Here is a 24,280-nt window from a genome sequence, read left to right on the forward strand (position 1 = left end):
CTCACATGGGTTGCAGTGGATGGGTCGTGTGCCTTATCTGCTTCCTGTTAGTGCAGGATATATAACAGTGCTGGCTGCTCATCATACTGGCTGTCTCTGTAGGATGGAGGAAGAGGTAAAGCACAATTCACGGCACTAGTAAGTACAGCAGTTCTAATGTACTTTATATTTTAGCATTTGTATCTTTGTATGCAGGGGACAAAAAAAAATTAATGCTCTCAATTATTTATGTAAACACAAGAGTAGCTTCCTATCCTGCTTTCATTTAGGCATCTCCATGTACTATTAATGGCTCAAAAATGAAAAGATACCTCATTGCTTAGTAGGACTGGTTACTAACAGAAGCAGTCTTTAGACTGCTCAGTACAGTGGGCTCTCTTGGCAGCGCAGGGAGACAAAGTCCATGTAAAATCTATCGATAATCAATTCTTGTTTTTTTCTAATGTTCAAAAGGAGGAATGAATTTGCAGACCATACCTCAGGCTAGTACATATTTTTTTAATTCCATTTTGGGACTTTCCTATTCTGAGTGCTATGGAAGTGCTCCTTGGATTCATCAAGCTGTCAGCAGAGTGTTTGGAAAATGATGTATTTTGCCACTGCTGCCATAGCACCTGAAAAATGTGATGCTTTTCTTGCTGGGAAACTCAAATATTTTAAATAAATATCAAAGCCCACCCAAAGTGCTTGCTTGATTGATAGGATATGCTTACATTATTGCTCTGAAGTGCAACACGTCACTCATATTGCTTTGTTCATGCATACTTTGGGATAGGCAATGGTTGGGTCTACCTTCTGTTTGAGGTGTTGCGAACATATTAACGTCAGTGGTAAAAGGAAATTAACTTAACCTTCATGAATTCATGGTATTTAAGTTTGCCCATTGGATTTGCCTTCAGTTAAGCATACAGTTAACCTCTTTTCATTCCAATTAGTTGAAAACTAAGGATTTCCTTCCTTCTGTTTTGAACTGATATGTAAGAGGAAATCCGTAGATGTTCCTGTTTTGAGTAAACCTTTTACTAAGGAGTTCTGCCTGTGCATTTAAAAAAGGAATAGAAAGAAAGAAAAAGGTAGTATTGATTCAGACGTGATGCTAGAAGTAGCAGATCCACTTCTGAAGGCTTTGCAGCTAAAGAGGACAGTGCAAAAATGCTCTCTCCCTGTTTACTTTTAACCTCTGGTTTGTCTTGGATCTGATTCGTAGGAGGCGGTCTTATCTTACAGAAATAGCAGCCTCTATCGCCACCCCTTTTGTGGAAAGGGTCCTGCCTGTAAAAGCATGAAAATGCATCCTCCTGGGTTGCTGGTTTTCTTCTTAGCGGCATGCTTCACTCCCACAGCTGACTGCCAGAGTCTGAAGGTAAGTCTTTGTTTAAATGTTCATTGAACGGTTCTTCATATTTGGATGGTTGTGTGTTATGAAATAGTCCTCCCCAAAACTCCTTTTTTCATTGACGTTTAGTTAGGTGCAGAATAACATCCGTAAATAAACTTTAGGACTGTAAGGTATCTTCTCTGCTTATGTGTGGGTATGTGTGTAGTCTAAACTGAGGAACTAAAACTAAGATGAAGGGAGCTGCCTGAGTTTTAGATCAGATTAAATTTGGATTTATGTTCAGCACTGAACGTGAAAGTAGCTATACGAAAGGAATATACTCAACATCTTTGTCTTCAGCTATTTTCAGTACATGTGATGGGAGCTTAATGTCTGGCAGGACAGGTTAATTCCCAGGAGAATTTTGTAAAAAAAAAATTTAAATCTCATCAAGTTGTTGCTTTGCAACAGGGTAAATACTTTTGTTTCAGGTACATTTCCCAGCAGCTCCCCAGTGAGGAGCGTGGAATACTTTCCATTTTGTTTCAATTTTTTAAAATTTTCTTTTCATTCCTTTATCTCTGTTCTTGTGTTTAGCAGCAGCATCTAGAAGAATGTATGATGCCTTTTTAGATCTATTCTCTAGGCTCCATGGTGAGACATCCCATTTTTTGTAGGCTAGAATTCACACTAATTTGTACTATTTTATATACCTTCTTGTGTCCTGCTGTTGGAGGAATGAACTGGCCTACAGCGTCAGAAGCTGTGTGGGGCATTTGGAAATCTTATTCCCTGGCGATCCGAGCTATGGAAGGGTTGTCTTGTCTTGAATGACAAAGAGGGGCCTTGCGGGGAGTGGACAGACCTGTGCTAAGGAAGGTGCGTGTGAGTCTGAAAGACTTAATTGAGAAAAAGCCAGAGCACTGAAAAGATGCTTCAATGTCAGAACTTTGGGCGGAAGCTTTTATATAGACCCTTGCATAAAAGGGCCATCAATGACTAATAAACCTACCAATAGGGTAAGAACAGCATGAACCTTTGAACTTGTAGGTTAATTAAGGTGATTTGTGCACAAACTGGTTTGAAAAAGTGTCTCTACTGGTGTTTGTTTGTTTGTCTGGAGGCATGGGTTCCCAGGCATATGGGTTCCTCTGTAGTGTAAGTGGAAATTTTGGTCTCTTGACTTTGAGACACTGTGTTGATTTCTATAATCACTGAGAGTCTGGCTTGGTGTGAAACAGTTAAAATATCAGGTAATGAGTACGCACTCACAGAGAAGTGAAATGTTTTACATCACCTCTGGAGCAGTTTATTTAATCCAGGTAAAATAACTCCCTTTTAGAGTTCTTTTTCCCCAAAAGGTTCCCTCTTTTTGGCAAAAGAGAAGAAACATTTGAAAGGATATAATGGGAGGTAAGGAAAAACAAGAGTCTAAGGAAGTCTTCTCCAATAGTTTGGGATGCCAATTGGATTTGATTGCAATAGAAGTGCTGTGATTCCACAAGAGGCCTCCATTGGCTGGCAGGAGCCTGACAGGAGCCATCAAGAGAGAGAAGAGAGATTTTGTGCTAGCTTTTTTCAGTGTTGTTACCTCAGGGCTCTGATTTGATGGCTCAAACATGACAGCAAATCTGTTAGCCTGATTTGGTTTTTGTATACCTCTTGGTATGGGTTGGGGAAGATGCAGCAGATGTGAGAGCCAGGCAAGTTTTTCTGCTGGGAGGAGGCCAGTCCCAGGCTGTGCTGAAGGAGGAATGGAGGCAAGTGGGAGATGAAGGGAGTGCTCTCTGCATCCCTGTGCCTCCGGTGCTCTGCAGCTGAGATGGTGAGAAGCACCCAAGGCAACAGTAGATCTTGTGTTATGTGATCTCGGAGCTTGGTTGTTCATTCTTATGCTGAAAACTCTTCCTTGGACAAATGTGAAGGGTTTGTGTGTCCAGGAGCTGCTGGTCTGTTCAGCTAAAGTGTTATTGAGAACATGACTATAATGACTCAAGCATGTGTCTACAGCTCTGTTTTGTAAAGGGCAAATGCACTGGAAACTTGGTGATTCATTAGATAATGACTGTTTCCAGAACTGGCTCCCAGGATTGTTGGAGCCGAACACTGACGTCCAAATGTGTTTTTCTTTCTTCCTTGAGGTTTTGCCGTGCAGAAGGATTTGTGTTACGGTTTGGGAGGAAAAGATAAAGGGCGAAAATGAGGGGAATGAAACTAGCCCTTAAAAAACCTCCTCATCTTATTCTCTTGAGGTGGAATAAGAGAAACATGAGCACTTGAGAAGGAAGGGACATCTGTGTCAGAGTGAGAGGAGGGAAGGAAACACTGCAGCATCCAAAAGCTCAGATATGTATCAGCTAAGCACAGAGGGCAGTGGCTGTTCATGCACATGCACGCATTGGAGTGCCGGGAGAGAGCACAGTCCAGCCCTGGCAAGACAGAGCTCAGTGTGGACAGAGACGCCCTGGCTCTTAACTTCTTCCAGCTACAGCTAGATGTCTTCTGCTTTAAAAGCCTCCTTTAATTTTGGAGCTGTTTGAGAGCACCAGTCTTTCATTTCTGTCGCTTTGTACTCAAAGTGTGATGCAGTCCAGGCTCACAACATCATCTGATCAGAATGGTGACTGTTTTCACCCCCTTTCCCTGGCACAGCCACAGTGCACCTCACTGACTCTTGGCCCACCAGGCAGCATTGCTGCATCACAGAGGCAGACATTCCCTCTCACTGCTTCCTCTCCAGTGTCTTCAGACTTAGAAACAGCGGTCACAGAAACAGCGGTCACAGATGAGCCCAAGGGAGCAGTGCATCATTGTTTGCCATGAGGCTGTGCCCCAGGAGCCACCTCTTAGTCAAACTGCTGTCTATCTTTCATCCTCTCCAAAATTTGGGTATTCAAACTGTTGCATTTATGTCCCTTGATTCCCTCTTCTGCTTTCCTAAGAAGCAAAACACTCCAGAAAATGACTGCTTCATCAGTTCTGTCACTCAAATAAGAAGGGAAATATTTTTTTTAATTATTTTCCACACAGCTGTTTTCTTCCTCTTTCCTCCTGCCTGTTGCTGCTGACATAAGCGTATTTCCTTATAAAAAGGGGAAGATCTTACTGGAAAGCTGCCTAAAGCTCATGAAGTGTCCTAGGAAGGTAGGGTAGAGGGGATTCCACAATAACTGTCTTATCTTATGTTAATTATCTGCAAGTAATTAAAGATGCCAACAGGGAGGAGTGACAGCCCTTCTCCTCTCCCAGTGTCCATCTCTATTTAGAAATGGAGTCACGCTGATGAAGGAAAGAGAAGGAAAATGGAATAATGTGTAAATAATGGTGTCTTCCACCACCACCATGACAGGGGACACATTTAATCACCCAAATATGTCTGACAGCTAACTCCTGATGCCTGAAAACAAGGATGAAATTGAAGATTGGGGAGTTTTAATTTAGTGTTTCGTGCTTTGCTGTTTGCGCGGTCTTTTTCATACAGATAGGGTGGCTCAGACACCTGATAAAGGTTTGCAGGGTAATTCTGACAATGTTAACATCATAACTCATGGAAAGGCATCCACCTCTATGTTTCTTCCTTGGATGTCTTCCCATTCCTCTTTCTGAGTCATTGTCTGAATGAAGGTTAAAGCTGGGATTTGATGGGACTGGAAAGGCAGGAGATGTACCGTTCTGTCAGAACCGAGTGCCTGGCTTCAACTGGCTTCTTTCAAAAGCCCAGCTTTAAGCTGGAGTCCTAATTTGTACTTGAATCAGCTGGTTGGATGGGCTTCTTCCCTACCCCATCGATGGCACTGCTGATCTTTTGAGACAGAGTACTCCAGAGGTAGCACCTTATCCATCCATATTGGCTCTCTTCTCTGTTTTGCTTCATGGAAGAGGGGAGATCTCCTCTGACTGCAGTGTACAGGTGGGGTGGAAATGTAAGGAACAGCAAAGCTGATCTCTGTCCTGCTGGATAAAATTAGCAAAGCTGCTGCTCACAGGACATGGGTAGGTGGATTTGGTTTTGAGTTTTGAGCTGTTTATAATGCAAGGAAGGGTGTTCTTGGCGTAACAGGTTCCTTGGGGATTCTGTCACCAGAGGAACTGGAGGTTACTGTAAAGTAAGGAAAGCCTCAGATGCACAACTAGAAATTAATATCTATGTGAGGAGCCACCACACACAGAGGAATCACTTTCTTCATTGGGCAGCATTCTTGTATGGATGGCTGCAGAAGGTGGATCCATGAAGATGAGAAAAAGCTCAACAGCTCCAGGCAGAGGGGACGTGGGTGTGAGTCAGGAAGCCATTCCAGGGAGATGTCCCCGCGGACCTGGGACTTGAGGGTTATCTCTCAGGAGGTTTTCCTGACAGGGTCTGCTGGCTATCATCTGGGCGGGCCTTCCTGAGCTGTTGATAACTGATGGGAAGCCATGGGCTTCCTCCCTTGCCTTGAGGCAAGTGTGTGAATTAGGGCTTAAGTTCAGAGGAAGCAAAGCTGAGACTGCTGATGGGAATCCAAAACAGTTCTGGGCACAGGCGGGTTGCTGCATTAACAGCATTGTTCAGGATTGGCTTAAAAAGTCCCAGATCAAGGCCTCCTCCCAAAATTTAATCTAATGTTTTTATTTTTAGAAAACACAGTACCTGTAGAGGCACAGTTGAGGTGAGCTGTGGGGTTTTTTTTCCAGTTGGTGACCTCCTGGGGCAAATACAGCTCACACCTCCCAGCTTTTCTCCGCCATCATCAGTGGCAAACCTTGTCTCTCTTTAAAAATGAGCAATGAGGTTTCTGTGCAGTGGCTTGACTCCAGGAGTTTAGGAATACAAGAAACTCTTCCGGGATAAAACCATGAGCTTTAATGATAAGCTGGCATATGATGATGATGATTTGCTCTGAGGCTGTACGTTTTTCATCTGCTCTGGCTGTGTTTCATTTGGAGAAGCAGCGTTGGTGGGTACAGGAGTACAGAAAAGCCCTGTCAGGAAGCCTGACCCCCTAAAATTGTTCTGGTTGGGTGCAAAGACTCATGCTGAATTTATCACCAGCTATGTGAATTATCCAAGTCTCCTACCTGATCTTCTTGCCAGTGTTTATGGGGTCCTTCTCAGCTAGGGTCAAAGCATCAGGGGCCATCCAGGTGGTCAGAGAGGTGCAGAGCACCTGTCGTTTTAATCCACCCTCCTGTCCCCTGCACCTTCTTGAAGACAATTGCTGTGAGAAATATTTGTGTGAGCAGCTCCTGCACTCTGGGAAACAGACTGAACTAACGCATTCAGTTCTTCAGACCCATGAAATAGCAATGAACAGTGAACTGGATCGTATCAATGGCATGGAAAACAGAAACACTGTGGTGCATTTTAATTCAGCGTCTTCTGGCAAGGGTTATTAATTTAGGGCTTGTCCTCACATACCGCTACCACATGTTTGCAAAAGATCAGCTTAAATTAACAGTGCACGGTTATGATTATTTTAGAAATGGTTAGAATTTTTGCTGTGAGGTGTGGGGGAAAGATAAGATAGCTGTGATCTGCCCTATTGCCGTCTAGCTGAGATCCAAGCAGAGTAGCATGCAGCAGCAAGATGTGATGGTTTAGCCCATATGAGTGTGTGGTGTACCTCCCAGCAGCCGCACTGGTCACTGCCCTCCCCAGGGGTATCTAAAGAATGGTGCAGTGTTGATAAAGATATTAAAGGTTGGCAAGATGAGTGGCTAGGGTAACAATTTAATTTTGGGCTTATTTCCCTTCTGTTTTTTCTTTTTAAGTTAAAATCCATGCGATGCAATGTCAAGACGATGTTTACCTTGAATACAGCGTGTACTGCTTGTGCTGCAGCGCCTAAAATATTGTGTCCAAGAGGCTGGTTAAAGACCACCCAAGGATTAGGAGTGAGGGACTGCAGGTAAGGCCTATTTCCTAACGGTGTTAAGGTTTTGGTGAAGCCCTGCTATGCAAGGAGCAGTGTCTGTGCCTTCGGGAGAGCACACGTGTGTTTTCTGAGCAATAAAAATCCAAGGAGTTTTGTTTTCAGATGCATAAAAATGGATTTATGGCCTCTGTTATTGTTGCTTTTGTCTCCTTGCAAATCCCATGGACTTTTGGCTGAGCATAAGGTTCTGTATACACAGAAGAAATTACATGATAATTACCTCTAACTTGCCCTAAACAGCCTGAGTTTGCTAATACTGCTGTAGCAACTTAACAGAGGTCTGTCTAGCGTAGAAACCTGTTTCAGACACAGAATCCCACAGTGGATTATTAAAAAAATAATATAATGATAGTTCCCCTTGTATATCCTCCCAGCTTCCAGCAATAATCCTCTGAACTTTTTACCTTCCTACTTTGCTTTATGACAATTGCTTGTTCATGTGTTCCTTGCTCTTATTCTGTTGAGCTTGGCTCTAATAGGAAAAGGGTGAAGGAAATCTGAATTTACCAGGAAGTTTTTAAAAAATGAAACACTATAGATTATTGTTGTGTATCTATTCAGTAGTGAATGTTAACAGTTAATATATAGCTCCATTGTCTACTGTTTTCTGTGATTCACTATTCTGTGGAAATACTTTAAAAATAGCTGTAGCAGTTTTGCAGTTTATAGCAGTTTTTGCACAGACACAGATAGGAGTCAGATTGAAGCCAAAGCGGCAGTGCTATTGAGACAATTTCCAAGTTCCTTTTGGGAAGGATGTTGTGCCAAAAATAAAATGAAGTGTAAGAATAATGTGAGTGTACGCAGCTTTTCTGAGTGTTATCTGCTTTTGTGGTGGTTGTTGGACAGACGTGTACGTGCAGAACAAGAGACACTGCCATCAAGGGCTTACCCTGTGTGTAGAGATGATGGATGAAGGGATGAAAAGAAGATGCTGCTTTTGGGGATTTAAGGGGTTTGTCCAAGATTGCACAGAGAATTGTGAATAACACGGCTATTAAATCCAAATTTCCAGCACTCCAATCTGGAATCTTTAGTGCAAGACAGAAAGGGACAAGTCCTGCAAGGACACTTTGTTCTTTCAATGTTATTTTAGGTGTGAAGTTGAATGTCGAGTCACCCTGGAGATCCTAACTTTGTTTCTATGCTGTCTAACCCTCCAGCATCCCAGGTTTCTGTCCTGATGCCCTCAGACTGCCCAAGGTCCCATCTCATATCCAGTCCATGGCAGATTTCTTATAACCAATCTTTGAGGCTGAAATCAATGGGCATCCTTAGAGAAGACATAACCCAAGTGCAAACTCTTGTGTGCGAGTACGGCGAAGGAAATGAGTGTCCTTCCTTCCATTCAGAGTTCAGTGCACTGCAGTGTGATTGCTTAGAAACCCTCCGACAGGAGTGTGGTATATTTGTGTTGAAATCATGAATCTTGGTTTATTCTGTTTAAGATACACTGTCAAATTAGGAGAAAACACCCTTTCCCAGCCAGGATGCCATCACATATGTAAGAAGGAAATTGAGGAGAAAAAGTGCTGTCCAGGATTCTGGGGCACAGAGTGCTATGGTAAGTTTTTCATCTTTTTACGACACACTCTAGCTGTTGAATAAGTCAAACCAGTTTTAATAGGAGGCATTAAATATGCATTGAGGTGATTAATTTTCATTATTCCTTGAACACTCCCAAGGTCTCCATTATTTGTCTGGGAGGTTTAGAATATAATGGGGAAGGAATCTCTGCTTCAGATAATTGAATCCTCTTACATTTAACACATAACCTCCTTTGGTAGAACTTCCTTTTGTCTCTTCTTTAAAAATAAGCTTTTGGAAAGGGATGTTTTTGTTCCTCTTTAAGCAAGTTTCCAAAGGAAGAGGAAGATATTTCTTTCTGATGTCCCTCTAGTCTGCAGTGCGTGTGCCACGTGTGCTCCTGTATAGTCTGGAGTTAGTCAGCCATTCAGCCACACAAAATACTTAGCAATTCCAAGGTGAAAATAACCATCCCAAAGCTCCCACTCAGGTTTATGCCATGTAATGAGAATTTGCTTGTCTTGTCTCAAAAATGCAAAAGCAAGATCTACTAAGCTAAACACTTCTCATAGGATTGACTGATTGCTGGAATATAGAAAGACACGATCCAGTCCTGCAGAAAATAGGAGGTCATTTGAGAGCTTGAGCCTGTTCTCACACAGAAGTGGTTTGAATAAGCAATTGGCTTTGTCAGAGGAATCACACATCTAAAACTTTCAGAAATAGTCCCCAGAATTTGGAGGTACCCCACTCCAAAGATGTGTGGACCATGTTTGTCTGAGCACATTCCCAGCTCTTTGTGAAGTCAGGGAAAGCTGAAAATTCTCAGTATCTTTGCAAAGCAGACTCCCACCTGTCCTGAGTTTCAGAACTGCCCTCAGATGTTTGATACTGCCTCTCACTGATGCTAGCAGCAGTGGCTCAACCTCAAAACATGTTTCAGTGCCTTTGCTGAAATTTAGTTAGTTATGGCCCATTGGGACTTTTCCTTAGACTTTTATTAAAAGGCTTGTCTTAGCTAGCAACCAAATTGCTCCTTGGTGCCACTTCTGGCCATATTCACCAGCCCTGGGCCAGTGTTAGGTGTATTGGATAAGCAGGCAGGGACTTTGCTGGTGAAGAGGCCATTGCTTTTGCACAACTGGAATGCCTGAGGGAAGAGAAGATGGAAAGAGGGATACAGTGCTGGTTGTTCAGTCTAATCTCGTCTGGCCTGTCTCTTGCCTGCTAGAGTGTCCGGGTGGCTCTCAAAATCCCTGCAGTGGCCATGGGACGTGCTTGGATGGTATGCAGCAAAATGGGACCTGCATCTGCAAGGTCAGTGCATGATTTATTCTCACGGTGATGTTCTTTTGTCACAGGGAGTTGTGTAGTGTCTGCGCAGATGTCTTGGATGAAGGTTGACCTTCTGCCTGGAAGGTCATTAGCAGCTTCTTTCATTCCAACATCAGTGTCTGCAGTTTTCCTGGAGGATTAGTATGGGTGGCAATAGCACTAAAACAGTGTTAGTGATGGCATGGAGTTGTGAAGGATGTCTAGGGAGAAATGAAGAAAGAATTGCATGGATTTCACCCTCTGATCAGTTGAAATAACCACTGCCTGTCTGTGGCTGCAAGAAGCCCTGAGATAGTTGGCTCTTAGTGAGCTGCACCTTTTCCAGACTCGCACGATATAATTCCCAAATGAAATGGTTCTCCACCGTGGCAGGCAGATCCTCTCTCTCTCAGGAAAAGCAAGAAAGACGAAAAAGAGAATTTAGGGCAGATATTTATTTTTTTTCTTTACCACTCCAGACTTAGTACAACAAAAGCATAAACAATTCCTGTGCATTTGAATTGTATAGAGCAGTGTTTCTAAAATTTTTAGCTTAATGGATCAGTGTGAGACTTGAAACTTTCTCTTGTGAACTGTATGCTTTTACAGCATCCTTAATTAATAGCATTGCGAAGGGATAAGCTAAAATTCTAGCTCTTGGGGCCTTCTTTGAGAAAGTTACTTTGGGACTTAACTCAAAGACATCTTATATCAATTAAAATATATGCTAAAGTTCCCCAAGCCCTGTAAAATCAATGTCAAAAGTCCCATTGGCATTAGTGAATTCCGGATTCCTTTTCCAGAGAGATATCAGAAGCCAGCTGGTACATTCCTGTCTGTTTGTGATCAAGACATTGTTTCCTCAATGCCCACCAGAGTTTTGCAGGCATTTGGCATGCCTTCTGTGTGTCGGCTTACTCTGTGAGCTTCCCTGCCACGAGGGCTGGTTGATACTACTTGAGCAGTGAACAGATCAGTTTTCTTCAATGTATTGCTTCAGCTGTTGCTGAAAATCAAAAATGAGGAGAGACCTTTAACTGTAACGATGTGTGGAACAATGCAATAATACATAAAAATAACATCTGGGACATTTTGGGGCTCTTCTAGGAGCAATACAGTGGTTTTGTCTGCCAGGATTGTCGAGATGAAAATCGTTTTGGCCCAGGCTGTCAGTCAGGTAAGAATGAGTAATTCAGGTGAAACCTTCACAAAAATACCTGAGAGCAAGCAAAGAGGAGGGGGAGGTTGAGTGAAGAAGGGTGCTGAAGAGGAAGAAGGGTTGTCAGCTGGCAGTGTTTAATAGCAGGTGTCTTGACATTTTGTCTTTGTGCCCTTCTCCACTGTCCCGTTAGACAAATGAATCTCAGTTTTTCACTCAAATCAGCCCATTTTTCCTATTGTAAATCTCTCTCTCCCTTTACCAGGGCTCCCCAGGTTCCCCTCTTTTTTCAGCCAGGCTGTTACCTACATCCCCAAAGTGACCCTCGCTCACTTCCCAACTCTTTTCCAGACTCCTGTAACTGCCCCACTTGTTTCCCGGCTTCTTCCTTGCTGCCGTCCCTACAAAATTAATACACGCAGTGCTGCTTCTCATGTATGGCATTTTTGGAAGCACTTTATGACCAATGCAGCCTGGCTGTTAAAGGAGCCCTTTTCATCCAGCTCCTGGTTCCCCACACAGGTGAGATAGGTGTGATCTTGGTGGTTGTGCTCACACAACACCACCAATGCTGGGATCACAGATGTGGTAGACTCTCATAACACTGCCTCCTTCCACATTGGCTGCAGGAGACTTAGAGGAGTGGGAAGTTAAAGCACGTGCCTGAAAATCTGGCCTAGATCTTGCATTCAAGGCTGCTCTTGCAGGGCAGTACTTTGTCTTCCTGAGGACATGCAGTTTGCCCTCTGTAAGCTCTGACTGGCATGGCCTTATTTGTAAAAGGAGCTACATTTGCTGTGGATTATTGGTGGGAAGTCAGGGTGCCAAGGCCTAGGGCACTTGGCCAATGTATGCCTGGAGCCCTGCGCACTGCCTTGTAGCTGAAGGTCAGGTTTGTCTGGACTTTCCTTGCAGTGTGTGACTGTGTGCACGGGGAATGCAACAGTGGCGTCACTGGGAATGGAAGCTGCACATGCTATGGAGGCTACACTGGCCCCAGGTGTGACCAAGGTAAGTACATTGGTAGCTGCAGAGGGGTTTTTAGAGCTAAACTATGATACGAGCTTGGATGCATGTGTCCTAAAGGCAGCTGGGGAGCAGAGAATAGCTTGGGAGTATAGAGGGAAGATGATCTGAACACTGGAGATTTAGACAGAGGGAAAAGCTGGGGTCTGCTCCCCTCTCCATGACAGTGGCCGAGATGTACCATCTCTTTGTGCCTCTGTTCTTTCTCTGGAAACCAGATAGATGCTTTCTTCTCTCTAAGCCTTGCGGGACCTGACTACCTAGGCTGCCAGTGATTTAGAGCTGTCTGCACTGCTTATGTCCCCTGGCTTTTGTGACAGCTTGTGGCCTCTGGAAACCACATTTGCCTTCATTTCCAGATAGTTTGTAAGGTAAGGTGTATCTTCCAGCAGTGCCCTGCATGCTCAAAGGGAAACTCTCTCTGCTGTGTGATTCCAGAGCTTCCCCTTTGCAAAGGTGTGACATGTGGGGCCAACAGCGAATGTGTGGTAAGGGATGGGACAGCGATGTGTGACTGCAAGCTGGGCTACAGAAAAATTGGGACCACTTGCCAAGGTGAGAAACTTCTCTGTGACTCTATATGGTCCCCTGTTTAGAGAAATCTTATTGCACTGGTATCTCTGGATGAATTTGATCACTGTGAATACAATGCCTACTTCACTGCAGAGGCTTAAGAACCTGGTTTTTAGGAGTCCCTTTAAGATTAAGGGCTAAGTTTTTGGCTCTCCTCTCACTTGCCCTGAAAGCAAGAAATGAATTAGAGTTGCAGGTTCCATCCAGCACTCGCTTATAAGTACGTATTGAATAACCGTCACAGTGGGATATTGGTGAGTCTGTACCAGTTTAAATAATAAGGCGTGTAATCGGAGGGTTTCTTCACTGATCTCAAATAGAAGTTTGTGAACTGGTTTTGTTCAAAGTAAGTCGATATGATGCCTGTGATTAGCTAGCTATGGAGAGCTCTATTTTCATTGGCTTTTTGCAGTTTTTGCTGACCAAACTGCAGTTTCATATATTCTCAGGTATGATGGAAATTCAACAGTAAATCCAAGCGTCCTCTGTCACTCACACACTTCTGTTACTTGAAATAACATGAAGAATGTGTCATCCAAATTCCTCATTAAAAAACATTTAAAAACTTCTCATCTCTTTAATTGCAGCTCAGGATCCTTGTGCTGCTTCTCCATGCTCCCCCTTTGCTGTATGTAATGTTCTTGGAACACGAAAGTATCAATGTACCTGCACAGAAGGATTTCAAGGAGATGGGAAGATTTGCCAGCCCATAAACCCTTGTGTTGACAACAATGGAGGCTGCCCAGAAAACTCTACGATTTGTGTTTACAGACGTCCAGGAGAGGTAAGGGCAGTAACAGCACATCAGCAACCTGTAAGGGTCTGAAAAATGGTCAGGTGAGAAGTTCTTCAAATGAGCTCACCATTGTGTTGGTCAGATCTGCTCTCCTCACCTTAGATTTTGCAAAGGGAAACCAGACAGCTCTTTTGTAGGGTAACTTAGTGGCTCAAAGATGATGAATGCAGCTCTGTAATCACTGTGTTGCCTCCCCTTAGGCAACTTGTTTTTGCAAGCCTGGGATGAGTAGGAGAACTCCTTCGTCTGAGTGTTCTGTATTTCCCAACGATTGCCGGCAGTATTTTTGCGATGTGACTTCCACATGTGAAATTAATTCCCAGGGGAATCCTAGGTAAGCCAGTTTAAAGATTGCTATTAAGGAAGCTTATTCTGCAGCTAGAATGGAAACTGAGTTTGGATGAGTTGAATCTTGAAGAAACTGAGCGCTGAGAAGAATGGTCCAGAGTCACCTTTTGAGAAGAGCCTGTTTGTAACAAGCCAATTGAAAGTAAAGAGTTTTACATCAGTCGTAAATTTTGGCATGTTAGTCACAGATGCTTTAAATCTGGGGCAGCAGAGTCTTCTGTGATGTGAAATGGAGATGTAGCTCCCCAAGTTGATGGTAGTAGTGGGGTATTATCAGTTAATAATCAATCATTAAAAGGGAGATGCATGACTCTTGTTTGCTCACATTTGCCCACATTTGATTCTGAAGGTGGTTTAACCCCAGCCAGCAACTAAGCATCATGCAGCTGCTTGCTCACACCTTGCCCCCCAAGGGGATGGGGAGGAGAATGGAAAAAAAACCTCATGGATTGAGATAAAGACAGTTTAATAGGATAACAAAGGAAGAGAATAATAATAATAATAATAACAATAAAAATAACAGCAACTAATATGATATGATATAATATAAAGTGATGTACAAATGCAATTGCTCGCCACATGCAGAAGGAAGAAAAAACCAACCCTGATGCCCAGTCTGTTTCTGAGCAGCCATCTCACCTCCCGGCTAGCTTCTCCAGTTCTATCCGGAGCATGACATTATATGTTATGGCAGGGAATATCCCTTTGGCCAGGCTGGGTCAGCTGTCCTGGCTGTGCTCTCCCAGCTTCTTGTGCACCTGCGGGGTGTGAGAAGCTGAAAAGTCCTTGACTTGGTGTAGACACTACAACTACCTAGCAACAACTAAAAACATCAGTGTGATATCAATGTTGTTCTCATCCTAAATACGAAACACAGCACTATAGCAGCTACTAGAAAGAGAATTAACTCTAAGCTGAAACCAAGACAGAGGGCTAAGTCTTTGGCTCTCCTCCCGCTCAGGCCTGTAAGCAAGAAATGAGTTAGAGTTGCAGATGACAGGGAAGGAGGAAGTTGATGGAAGAAATGCCAGCCCTCATTTAGTCCTCTGGAGCAAAACATCTAGAAGTTAATACTACTTAGATGGGAAATATTGCCAGATCTAGCACCATTTTTGTGTAATGGCCTCCCAAACACTGGAGAAAGCTTCACTGAGGATTTTGTGTGTTACCAAGCAAAGGTGGAGCTTCTCTGAAAGACTGAAGAGGGAAAGGGAAGTCTCCTTGACCCTTCCTTCTCCAGAGCTGCTAAAACTGTTAGCATCCACCTGCTCATTGTGTGCTCCAGGCCAGAACTGAAACACAGTGGCTTCCCTTTCTGAAGATGTGCTAGAAAAGTGTAGGACACGGTGTTCAGCACAGGCCCTGCCTTAGTATATCTGTTCCCCAGCAGCTGGCACTCAGCCCTCTGAGGCTGGAGTAATGTCAAATTCCTCCCGTGTCGCATGTCTTTGCAACCCTGAAACAGAAAGAGCAGAGCCGATACTTGGACAAAACCCAAACGGGAAAAAACATGGTTATCAGCCAATGATCTTAAGTAGTCTCTGAGTAATGACTATAAATCCGTGTGAATCAGGACAGAGATTTTCACATGTAGATAAGCTTTTCTGGAAAAGTCATCAGCCTGTCTGGGGCCCTCATTAAGTCTAAATGAACCGTAGCTAACAGATGTGCTCGAGCTGGCACTTCTCACTGAAGCTGAGGCATCACATAGGAGCTGTTTGCTAGATTTTTCACTTAACCTGTGTTTTTTGCGGATTGCCTCAAATTTTCAGATGCTATAATGACCGATACTGACTGAATATCTAGTTAGACAGGTGCTGATAAATATATTGTGGCTATCTGTACCCTGAATGTTAGAGCAGACCATCCTTACGTTGATTGTATCTGAGAAAGCATCTTCATTCTCTTTGGGTAGGTCCAAATTTTCTTGTGCTCCAGAAATGTGCATCTTTTTTCCTGTCACTTAGTTTAGGCAGAAGTTACTAAGCTCTTACCTACACCTGAAAGCTGGGATTTGTCTTTCAAGCGTAGATAGTGACATGCTATTCTACTCACATTTGTTGAATGCATTGTGAACTGTTTTATAATGGTTTGTTATGTTTCATTCTTGTCTCTTAGCTGTGTGTGTAAAGAAGGGGAGATTGGAGATGGGAGAAGTTGCTATAAAGATCTCTTGAGTGAAATAAATCAGCATAATTCACGAGGAAGGTTTGCTAGGAAATTAAACGTCGCCAGGAAAATGTTTGGTAAATGTCTTTCGAGTTTTTTTGGGGAATGGAGCAAACATGGGGACAAGAGTGTGTCAGAAAAGGCTGAAAGCCTTTCAGCATAATAAATGTGTTTCACAGTGTATGACCATGGGCTGCAAAATTAAACACATCACATCTTTGAACTCCTCTTACCAGTTCTGGATTGTGAATTGAGGAGACTGTTGCAGAGAGCACTATGGATGAGTATTAGGTATTTTACAGTCCTGGTAAAGGACGTACCATATCTGCAGAAGAAGGAAAACGTGCCTTGGGGGGTGTGATTCAAATCCGTTTGTATCAAACCACTGGTGTGCCTCCACCTGCAGTATCTATGTTGAAGGCTCAGAAATCTTTCAGCTGTCGCTGAGTTTTCTAACGGTGATGCTTGAGGCTGGTGTGCCATGGGTCCTTTACTTAGTAGAACATCTACTAATCCCTTAAACAGCCTCCTTGCCAGTGCACACGTGTGAGTGGCTATTATAGAGATGAAAAGGCTTTGTTCTATGCCCCATGGTACTTTCTGAGTGAGGAATTGCTTTGCAAAGTGTAGAAGACTGTTTTAGAACCCGTGTACTGCAAGTGTGGGAAGTGATATCCACAAAGGTTAATTTTTGCCTCACTAATCCAAGAAAGAATGAGAACCCTTTAGCTCATGTCAAAGCATACTTATGTTAGATACCTTCTCCAACTCATCCTCTGCACAGTCTTCTCTATCTCCACTAACTTGACAGGAGCATAGGGGTAGGGATCAAAATTCAGATTAGCTTTTATGAATACCCCTCCCTGCTACACATCAGTGTTGCCAAAACTGTTTTTTTGCATGTGTTTTCCATAATGATTTGTGCTATGGGCAACTCTGTGTTCCTCACTCCTGTGCAGTTGGACTTAATACCTAATGACCTTAGTTGATGTGGACTTTGTTGATGGGCCATTGATGATTGAGTGAAGACTGACAACTGTGGGTTCATAGCAGCTTCTCAGGAAGTATTTAGTCTCGATAAATCCTGATGACACCCAAAAATTAGTTGTTTTGAGGGGAAGACAGAGGACATTTGGTGCAAGAATAAGGTAGTAAGCATGTGGGAATGGAATTATGATGAATATTCTGCAAATTTCAGCAGGGATGCAAAGTGGGCCAAAGTCACCAGCAATCCTTCAGAAATCTTGTCGGCAAGTGCTTAAAACTAATAGCAACCAAGCTGGGCTGTGATAGCAATACCAAACTCCTTCTGGTTCCTTGTAAACAAGCACTAGTTATTTACATCAGGCCAAAAATGTGTAGATTGAATTGTGCTGTTAACAAGAGGAATAATTATTGCTGGAGTTAAACCATATGTCAAGTAACTACTTCATGTTGCCACTCTTTTTACAGCTTCTGGTTGCTCAGTGTTGCTGTCTAAATACGGGCCTTTCACAGTCTTTGTACCATCCCTTCTTCCGATTCATGATAGAATGGAATTTAACGTAAGTTTTCTTGGTTTTAGCAAATTTTTCCTGTCTTAGGATTCTTTCCTGCCTGAGTTCTGCAGCCTGTAAAAACTGATTGACACATGAGAAAGGAACTTTGGAAGGCAGTATTTATAGAAACAATCTCTTGGGAAGACTGTTCATTGTCTGGTTATATTGCAGTCTCATAGAGGATGTTACATCCCTCGCATTATTTTTAAAGCCTCTATCTCTCTCTTCAATATTGACAGAGTTTGTTTTTAATGTCAGGAAGTGTTAAGTTTTTCTGGCCATTCTTCATTTAAAGCTCAAACCTCCTGTGTGTCACTATTCTCAAATCTGTAGGTGGCTTTTCAGTACCTGAGGGTCAGGTTTTCAAAAGAGACTGAGATTTGCATGAAAATATTGGATTTTGGGCCTATGGCCCTAGGTGTGGGTATAATGTCAACTTCTTGAGAAGAGTTCATTTTATTAATGGGGACAGCAAGGATGACAGGGCTGGAGAAAATGACTATGGGAGCCAGGAGAAGAGTTTAAGAATTCTAGGCTTCAGCAAGTAGGTCCTGCAGGTCATATGATTATTTTATTTATTTTTTAATTAAATTGTATTCATTTGCAGTAGTTTTTGCACAATTAAGCCCACAACCAAGCTATCCATCATTAGGATGAGAAGGTATATAAACCATTCCCCCAGGACAGAGCTAAAAATCAGTACATGAGCTACAAATGCAGCTCATGCAGTAGGGATTTTAATTGCATGCTGGGCAAGGTGCCTGTTGTGTTTCAGGTGGCAGCTAGCTTACAGCTAGCGCTCAGATATGAGAAGGTAAATGTCTTAAAAATAACTCAGACCAACCCCATTTGAACATTACATTTCCCTCTGGTTTAGAAATATGATTCCTTTGCTTGATAGCAAAGCTACCTATGCAGCAGCAGTAACTCCCATAGAGTCTGGGAGCAACTCCTAACCTACAAATGCCAGGGACATTAGCTGGCTCCTACTACCTTGTTGGGCAGCGGTTTCCACTAACATGTCAGGCCCTGTGCCTAGGTCATCATGGTAACCTCTGGATTCATAGAAGATACATCAGGAAAGACCCCTGAGTTACCTAGTCTACCTGTTCCCACAAGGGTCAGTTCCACCTAAATCAGTATTGACAGAGGGTTGTCCAAAAAAACACCAGTGATGGAAAGCCCAGAAAAGAAAGGAATGTAAAATGTAAATTCAGCAGCTTAGACCACCTACATGGTCCAACATAAACAAAGATTGTATATGGGGAGCTTCAGAAAGTTTTATAATATGGAGCATGCAAGGATAGTTTTTAAATTGTCCCAGTCCAATAGGTTCTATTTAGGGGATTCCTCTAAAGTCACTTGCAGGTTAATCAGTCTCCCTGTGTTTGAAAGTGTACACAAACAGAAGCAAAAGATTTGTCACAGTGCTACTCCAGTGAACCAAAACGAAGAAGGGAAGATCAATCTTGTATGCTAAGAATTTCTGTGTGTGTGTGTTCGCTAGGAGAAAGGTAATGTTATGGCTCTTTCAGTAAATGAGGTTTTTGAAAGAACATGTCATTTATCTTCTTTACGCGGTCTTTATTCCCCAAAGGATACCACTGCTGAGCATTTGTGCCGAATGCACATTGTTCCTGGTCTGCATTTGGGAGAAGACATGGTAAAAGCCAAGACTCTGTGGACTTTGTCAGGACATCAACTAACATTCAGTACCCAGGTAAAGGATCTCCTGAACTGAAGTCCTGGACTCCTGCTTTCATGTAGGACAGACTGAAGCTTGACCGTAGTTTCCTTGGTGCACTTTCTTAACCAGAAAACCTTCTTCTCTAATTAGCCTGCCTGCGATCAGAACAACAAACTCCTTTGCGGAGTCCAAAGCAAGGTGATTTAAGACCAGACACCCTAAGCAACCACTTCTCCTGTCTTGTAGACAACCAATTAGCCAGAATCTGACTCCTAAGCTTGTGAATGATCTTTCCTTGGTCTGTATATGTATTCTGGAGAAGAGACCTTTCCCTACACCATTAGCAGCTACAATATGCATGTGGCTGACTTGGAAGGAGTAGCAAAGTCTCTCTTCAGACAGAATGCTTCTCCTTGGAGACTGTGTGCTTGGACACAGCCACATGCTGAATATTTTCTCTTCCAATTTCCCTTTTCCTCTTTATTTTATTTTTCTTAGTCATCCTAGCAAAGAGTTTTTCATCATTATGTTCTGATACTGAAGGCTTTTTTTCTCTTTTCCCTTTTTCAGTTGACTCATATTTTCCAGCATTCACTGTTCTCTCTCCATCCTGCACTTTTCCTGCATGCATGCTCACAGCTGGCCAAGGGAGAGCCGTATGTTTCCTCTCTGAGGATCCAGCCTTGGCCTTTAGGTCTAGGTCGTAATACATGCACCCTGCATGAATCAAAAGGACAAAGCCATATTTGGAGCCAGGGAATCTGAACTGAGCTTGTCAATGCTACTTTTAAATTTCTTTCCTGTTTCTTTACTCATGAGTCTTTTGATCAGGGAAGTCTGCCCTCCCCTTCCTTTGTTTCAGCCAGAATCCTCAGTGATGTGAACCGAAGTTCAGGGCAGGGAGGAGCAGTTCAAGAAATGCACGTGGCGAAATGAAAAGCACAGGGAAGTTGTGCTTGCCTGAACTTGGATTATGGCTGCAGCACCAATACCTTGATGCTTAGTTTGTAGGTCACCCTTAGAAGACCTCCATATGCCCAGCTTCTGTGTATGGTTGTATACAATAGGGAAAGACCATGTATGTGCCTGATAATTCAGTGAGCCTGATTGGTTTGACTTCGTTATGAAAACTCCTTATTGGCATTACGAGCCAATAAAAATTGCAGTCAAAGCTGCTGCTTTAACACCCCTTAAATTTACTTTTTCCAGCATAACTCTGGTTGTGCCTTCACCTTGCTGACCCATAGGCGGAGAGCACTGAAGGGAGCAATGATTTATAGATCTATCATGATACCACAGATATATCACAAGTAAATAACTTTCTATTATTATCCAGGCATACATGAAATCGTTTCGATATCAAGACCTGCCAGGGGAACTGTACAACGTTTTGCAGTCGAACCTACCAGCAGCCAATGGCGTCATGCATATCGTTAGTGCCCTAAGGAAAAAAACCAGCCCTGACAACCTCAGAAACCCACAGGTACACAGACATTCGTATTTCTTCTGTTTATGGGACAGCAGAATAAACACTTAAAAAAAATATCTATTTTCATCATTAAACTTCCAAATCAGTGAGGCTTTTTTAATGGGAAAAGGCTACTTACTTATTTTGGTTTTGGTTCCTGATAAGGTCTGTTAGGCACTATTATGTCAGCATGCCATTAAAAGTAGCTAATAGCACTGCATAAGCCAGATAGAGACCTTGCAATGATGCTTTTACAGTGCTTTGATGAGTAGAATGTTCTGCTTTCATGAGTAAATCATACCCTTCATAGGAAATGGGCTCTTTTTCAGTTGTATCTTACATATCTTAGAGGATAAATACTGAAATATTTTATTCATGTAAAAATCAAATGAAGATTTTCTTTAATAGGTCTGTACTGCATTTTGAAATTATAATCAAAAAGTTGTTTTTGCGTTAACAATATGCAAAATGAGGACAAGTAATCATAGGACTTTAGCTTTTTGAAGTCATGTCCTGAATTTAAGACACTGGTCAGGGGTTTCAGGTTCAATTTCTGCTAAGCACTTTTCATTTGAGGATAATGGACTCCTGTAGATCTTTACATGCAAACCACAAACATAAACTGGCCAAGGGCATTCCAGTATGTGCTCGGACCTCGCTTCAGCCCCAGCCAGTTTTTGCCTTTTTGTATCTTCTTGCAGAAAACCATTGGTGAGATCCTTGCTTCAATGGAGATCTTCAGTAGATTTGAAACTATACTGGAGGTAAGCATGTTTGTGTCTGCCCCAGGAAAGTGTGGCACTGCTGCTGTTGCCAAGCCTGCTGCTATTTTTGTGGGATTTTTGAATAACATTTAAATACAACTCAGTGGTTTGGATTTCTTTCTGGATACTTTTTTCTTTGTAATTTGTGTATTTTACGTAGGCAAATGTAATGGAAAAGATCAGAGTTGTCACATCTATAGGGGATCTGGCACAAGCAGCAAGCATACATGCCTCTCTCCCATCTGCTTCCCCACCTCCCCTTCCCCTCTCCCCTGGAGAGTATGTTCTCCAAAGCATGTTTGGTTCTTAACCACTGGCAGGACAAAGAGTGAAAGTTTCATGACTGCCCATGCCAAGCTAGATTGTAGCTACCTGGTTTTGGGGTGTAAATCTCTAAATAAAAGCAGTCCTCAGGTTATAAACCCTTGAGGCTGCTGCCCGGGATTCATTTAGTTAGTATTTTCACTAGGGGCAGACTGATTTTCCTTTTACCTCCATCAGAGTCATCTGGATCTGCCCTAGCATTGCTCACAACAGTCTTGGCCTGCCTTTTTTCCGCTCTGTGGTTGTTAGTTGCTTACAAAATTCATTAACTGCAATTGTGATTATAGACTTGATTCTCTTTTTCTTCTCTTCAGGCAAAAAGATACCATTTTAGTCTCTGTATATGTACTTGTGTGTTTAAAGCACGCAGGGAGTATTAGCCCAGTACTCCCTTGTTCTCATCAGCTGCATTCACGTCAGTGGCTTCATTGTGCAAGCTATGTTTTTGTGGCATTTGTGCCTCTGCTATTTTACATACCTATTCTTGGTGTCCACTTGCTTCTTGTATACGTTTGCTTTTCAATAGCTCTGCCTCTATTGGATTGCTCAGTTTCCTCTCCTTTCCTGATAGACCCCCCTCACTAACTCATGTTAGATCTACGATGAAATCTTTTATTGTTTTTGCAGAACTGTGGCCTGCCTGCAATACTGGATGGACCAGGCCCCTTTACTGTATTTGTACCCAGCAATGATGGTGTGGATAAGTTGAGAGATGGAAGGCTCATTTATCTTTTCACAGAGGTTAGAGCTCGCAGTACTTTAAGACATCCTGAGCTAACTGTGTTGCAGTAGGGTGGGCTGGAAAGGCTTGTGCAATGTATCTGATCATTGCTGAAAGTTGTTCTTCCTGGAGAAGGCAGTGTCTCTGTTTCTGTAATGCTTTGGGAGAGAAGTGAATGCTGGTGGAACCTGCAATGAGAAATATGGTTAGCCAGATTGTTTAAATCTGATATTTGCCTTTCTTTCCTCACCCCAGCTTTGGGTAGGGGAAAATGAAGGAACTTATTCACCAAGTGAATTCACTGCTATAGTACATTGGCATTGTCAGTCATTGGTTAAAAAAATGTAGTTGCCTCCTCTTACTTCTGAGCATTGAAGGGGTATCTAATTTTTATGTTCTCTTCTTTCCTTAGGGCAAAAATAAGCTTCAGGAACTTGTGAAACATCATATCTATGCTTCAGCAGCGGTAAGGCAGCTCTAATTCCAGATAATTGGGGTCCTTCGCCCAGCATGTTATCAACAGTGGTGTTTGGCATTGAGGTTGAAGTGTCGATGACTTCAACTGCTACCTCTTGGACTTCCCTAGTTGGAGCAGAGATGTGATTCAGGATCTGAGGAGGCAAAATGTTTACCATTAAAGTGGTTGCCAAAAGGGACAGCTTGTACTCTTCCGTCACGAAACTCTGAGTTTCCTGGGAGGTGCTCCTTAAGTGGATGGCCTTTACACTGAAAATATTGTCCAGCAGAGTTTGCTGCAGGAAAATGCTCTCTTGTTGTTACTTTAATTTGTTAAACTATTAATTAGGAGTGTACCTTAATTATGAACTCTCCAGCCTACAGTTTCCCTGAAACACTAATAGCAGCAACACAAAAGTTATAGCCAAGCGAAGAATTGGTCCAAACTCCCTGCTCCTTTTCCTCTCTCCCTGGGCTCCACTCGTGGCTAAAGTTAGAGATGGAGAAGTGGTGCGAGTGAGCCTGGGATCCGACCTGGTGTACTGCCAATTCTTGCACCAACATTGCTGTGTACTATAATGGCAGGGTGCATAAAGTCAATACAGTGCATCAACAAGACATTTTCCCTTCTACAATAAACCAGAAAAATGTTTAAAGTTAGACACAAAACCTGTGGGGGAAGTGAATACTCAAGCATTGTGGTACAATGTCATGTCCTTCATTAAGAAATATCAATATTATTCCCATTCTTTACTGAGAAGCAAATGTCAGTCCTTGTCATTTTCCTAATTCCAATAGAGAAAATGAGCAGCACTTTGACAAAACAGCAAAGCATATTTTTGCTTGCAATTGAAGAATAATAACATGGTAATAAGCTGAGCTACTTTTTAATAACATATTGGACACAAAAGTAACAATTGTGTTGGTTCTCAGAACTTCTCACTTCTCAGATCATTAACTTTCTCAATACCGTAGCTGCAGTTCACATTTTTTCTGCCTTTAGAAATAAGCTTATTTATTAAGTCAAAATATATTCTCTATTATGCTTCTGGCTGAGCTTTCATTGTTTATTGAATATGTTCTGGAAAATCCCCTTATTAGTCTGACCCTATTTGCAGCTGTATTAGTAAGAGAGACTATTAGTGAGACTTATTTCAGCTGTGCTGGACTCTTACAC

General features: G+C 42.6%; 1 protein-coding gene across 3 annotated transcripts in view; it reads left to right on the top strand.

The window, feature by feature from the left end:
- The window catches only part of STAB1 (stabilin 1), a 58,087-nt gene continuing 33,807 nt past the window's right edge, over nucleotides 1–24,280 (top strand). Inside the window, exons 1-17 of one of the 3 annotated variants that reach the window (XM_054838368.1) lie at nucleotides 1–138; nucleotides 1,228–1,363; nucleotides 7,070–7,206; nucleotides 8,682–8,797; nucleotides 9,992–10,077; nucleotides 11,182–11,251; nucleotides 12,149–12,244; nucleotides 12,698–12,814; nucleotides 13,420–13,616; nucleotides 13,829–13,962; nucleotides 16,095–16,222; nucleotides 17,598–17,689; nucleotides 19,281–19,403; nucleotides 20,707–20,853; nucleotides 21,540–21,602; nucleotides 22,554–22,667; nucleotides 23,060–23,113. In XM_054838368.1, coding sequence (XP_054694343.1) covers nucleotides 1,283–1,363; nucleotides 7,070–7,206; nucleotides 8,682–8,797; nucleotides 9,992–10,077; nucleotides 11,182–11,251; nucleotides 12,149–12,244; nucleotides 12,698–12,814; nucleotides 13,420–13,616; nucleotides 13,829–13,962; nucleotides 16,095–16,222; nucleotides 17,598–17,689; nucleotides 19,281–19,403; nucleotides 20,707–20,853; nucleotides 21,540–21,602; nucleotides 22,554–22,667; nucleotides 23,060–23,113 — 1,755 coding nt within the window. In that variant the 5' untranslated portion in view covers nucleotides 1–138; nucleotides 1,228–1,282. Of the gene's footprint in view, nucleotides 139–1,207; nucleotides 1,364–7,069; nucleotides 7,207–8,681; nucleotides 8,798–9,991; nucleotides 10,078–11,181; nucleotides 11,252–12,148; nucleotides 12,245–12,697; nucleotides 12,815–13,419; nucleotides 13,617–13,828; nucleotides 13,963–16,094; nucleotides 16,223–17,597; nucleotides 17,690–19,280; nucleotides 19,404–20,706; nucleotides 20,854–21,539; nucleotides 21,603–22,553; nucleotides 22,668–23,059; nucleotides 23,114–24,280 lie in introns of those variants that run through there. The other 2 variants (XM_054838366.1, XM_054838369.1) reach the window with 2 other exon arrangements.

The sequence above is a fragment of the Grus americana genome, chromosome 11 (assembly GCF_028858705.1).
Source record: "Grus americana isolate bGruAme1 chromosome 11, bGruAme1.mat, whole genome shotgun sequence".
Lineage (NCBI taxonomy): Eukaryota > Metazoa > Chordata > Aves > Gruiformes > Gruidae > Grus > Grus americana.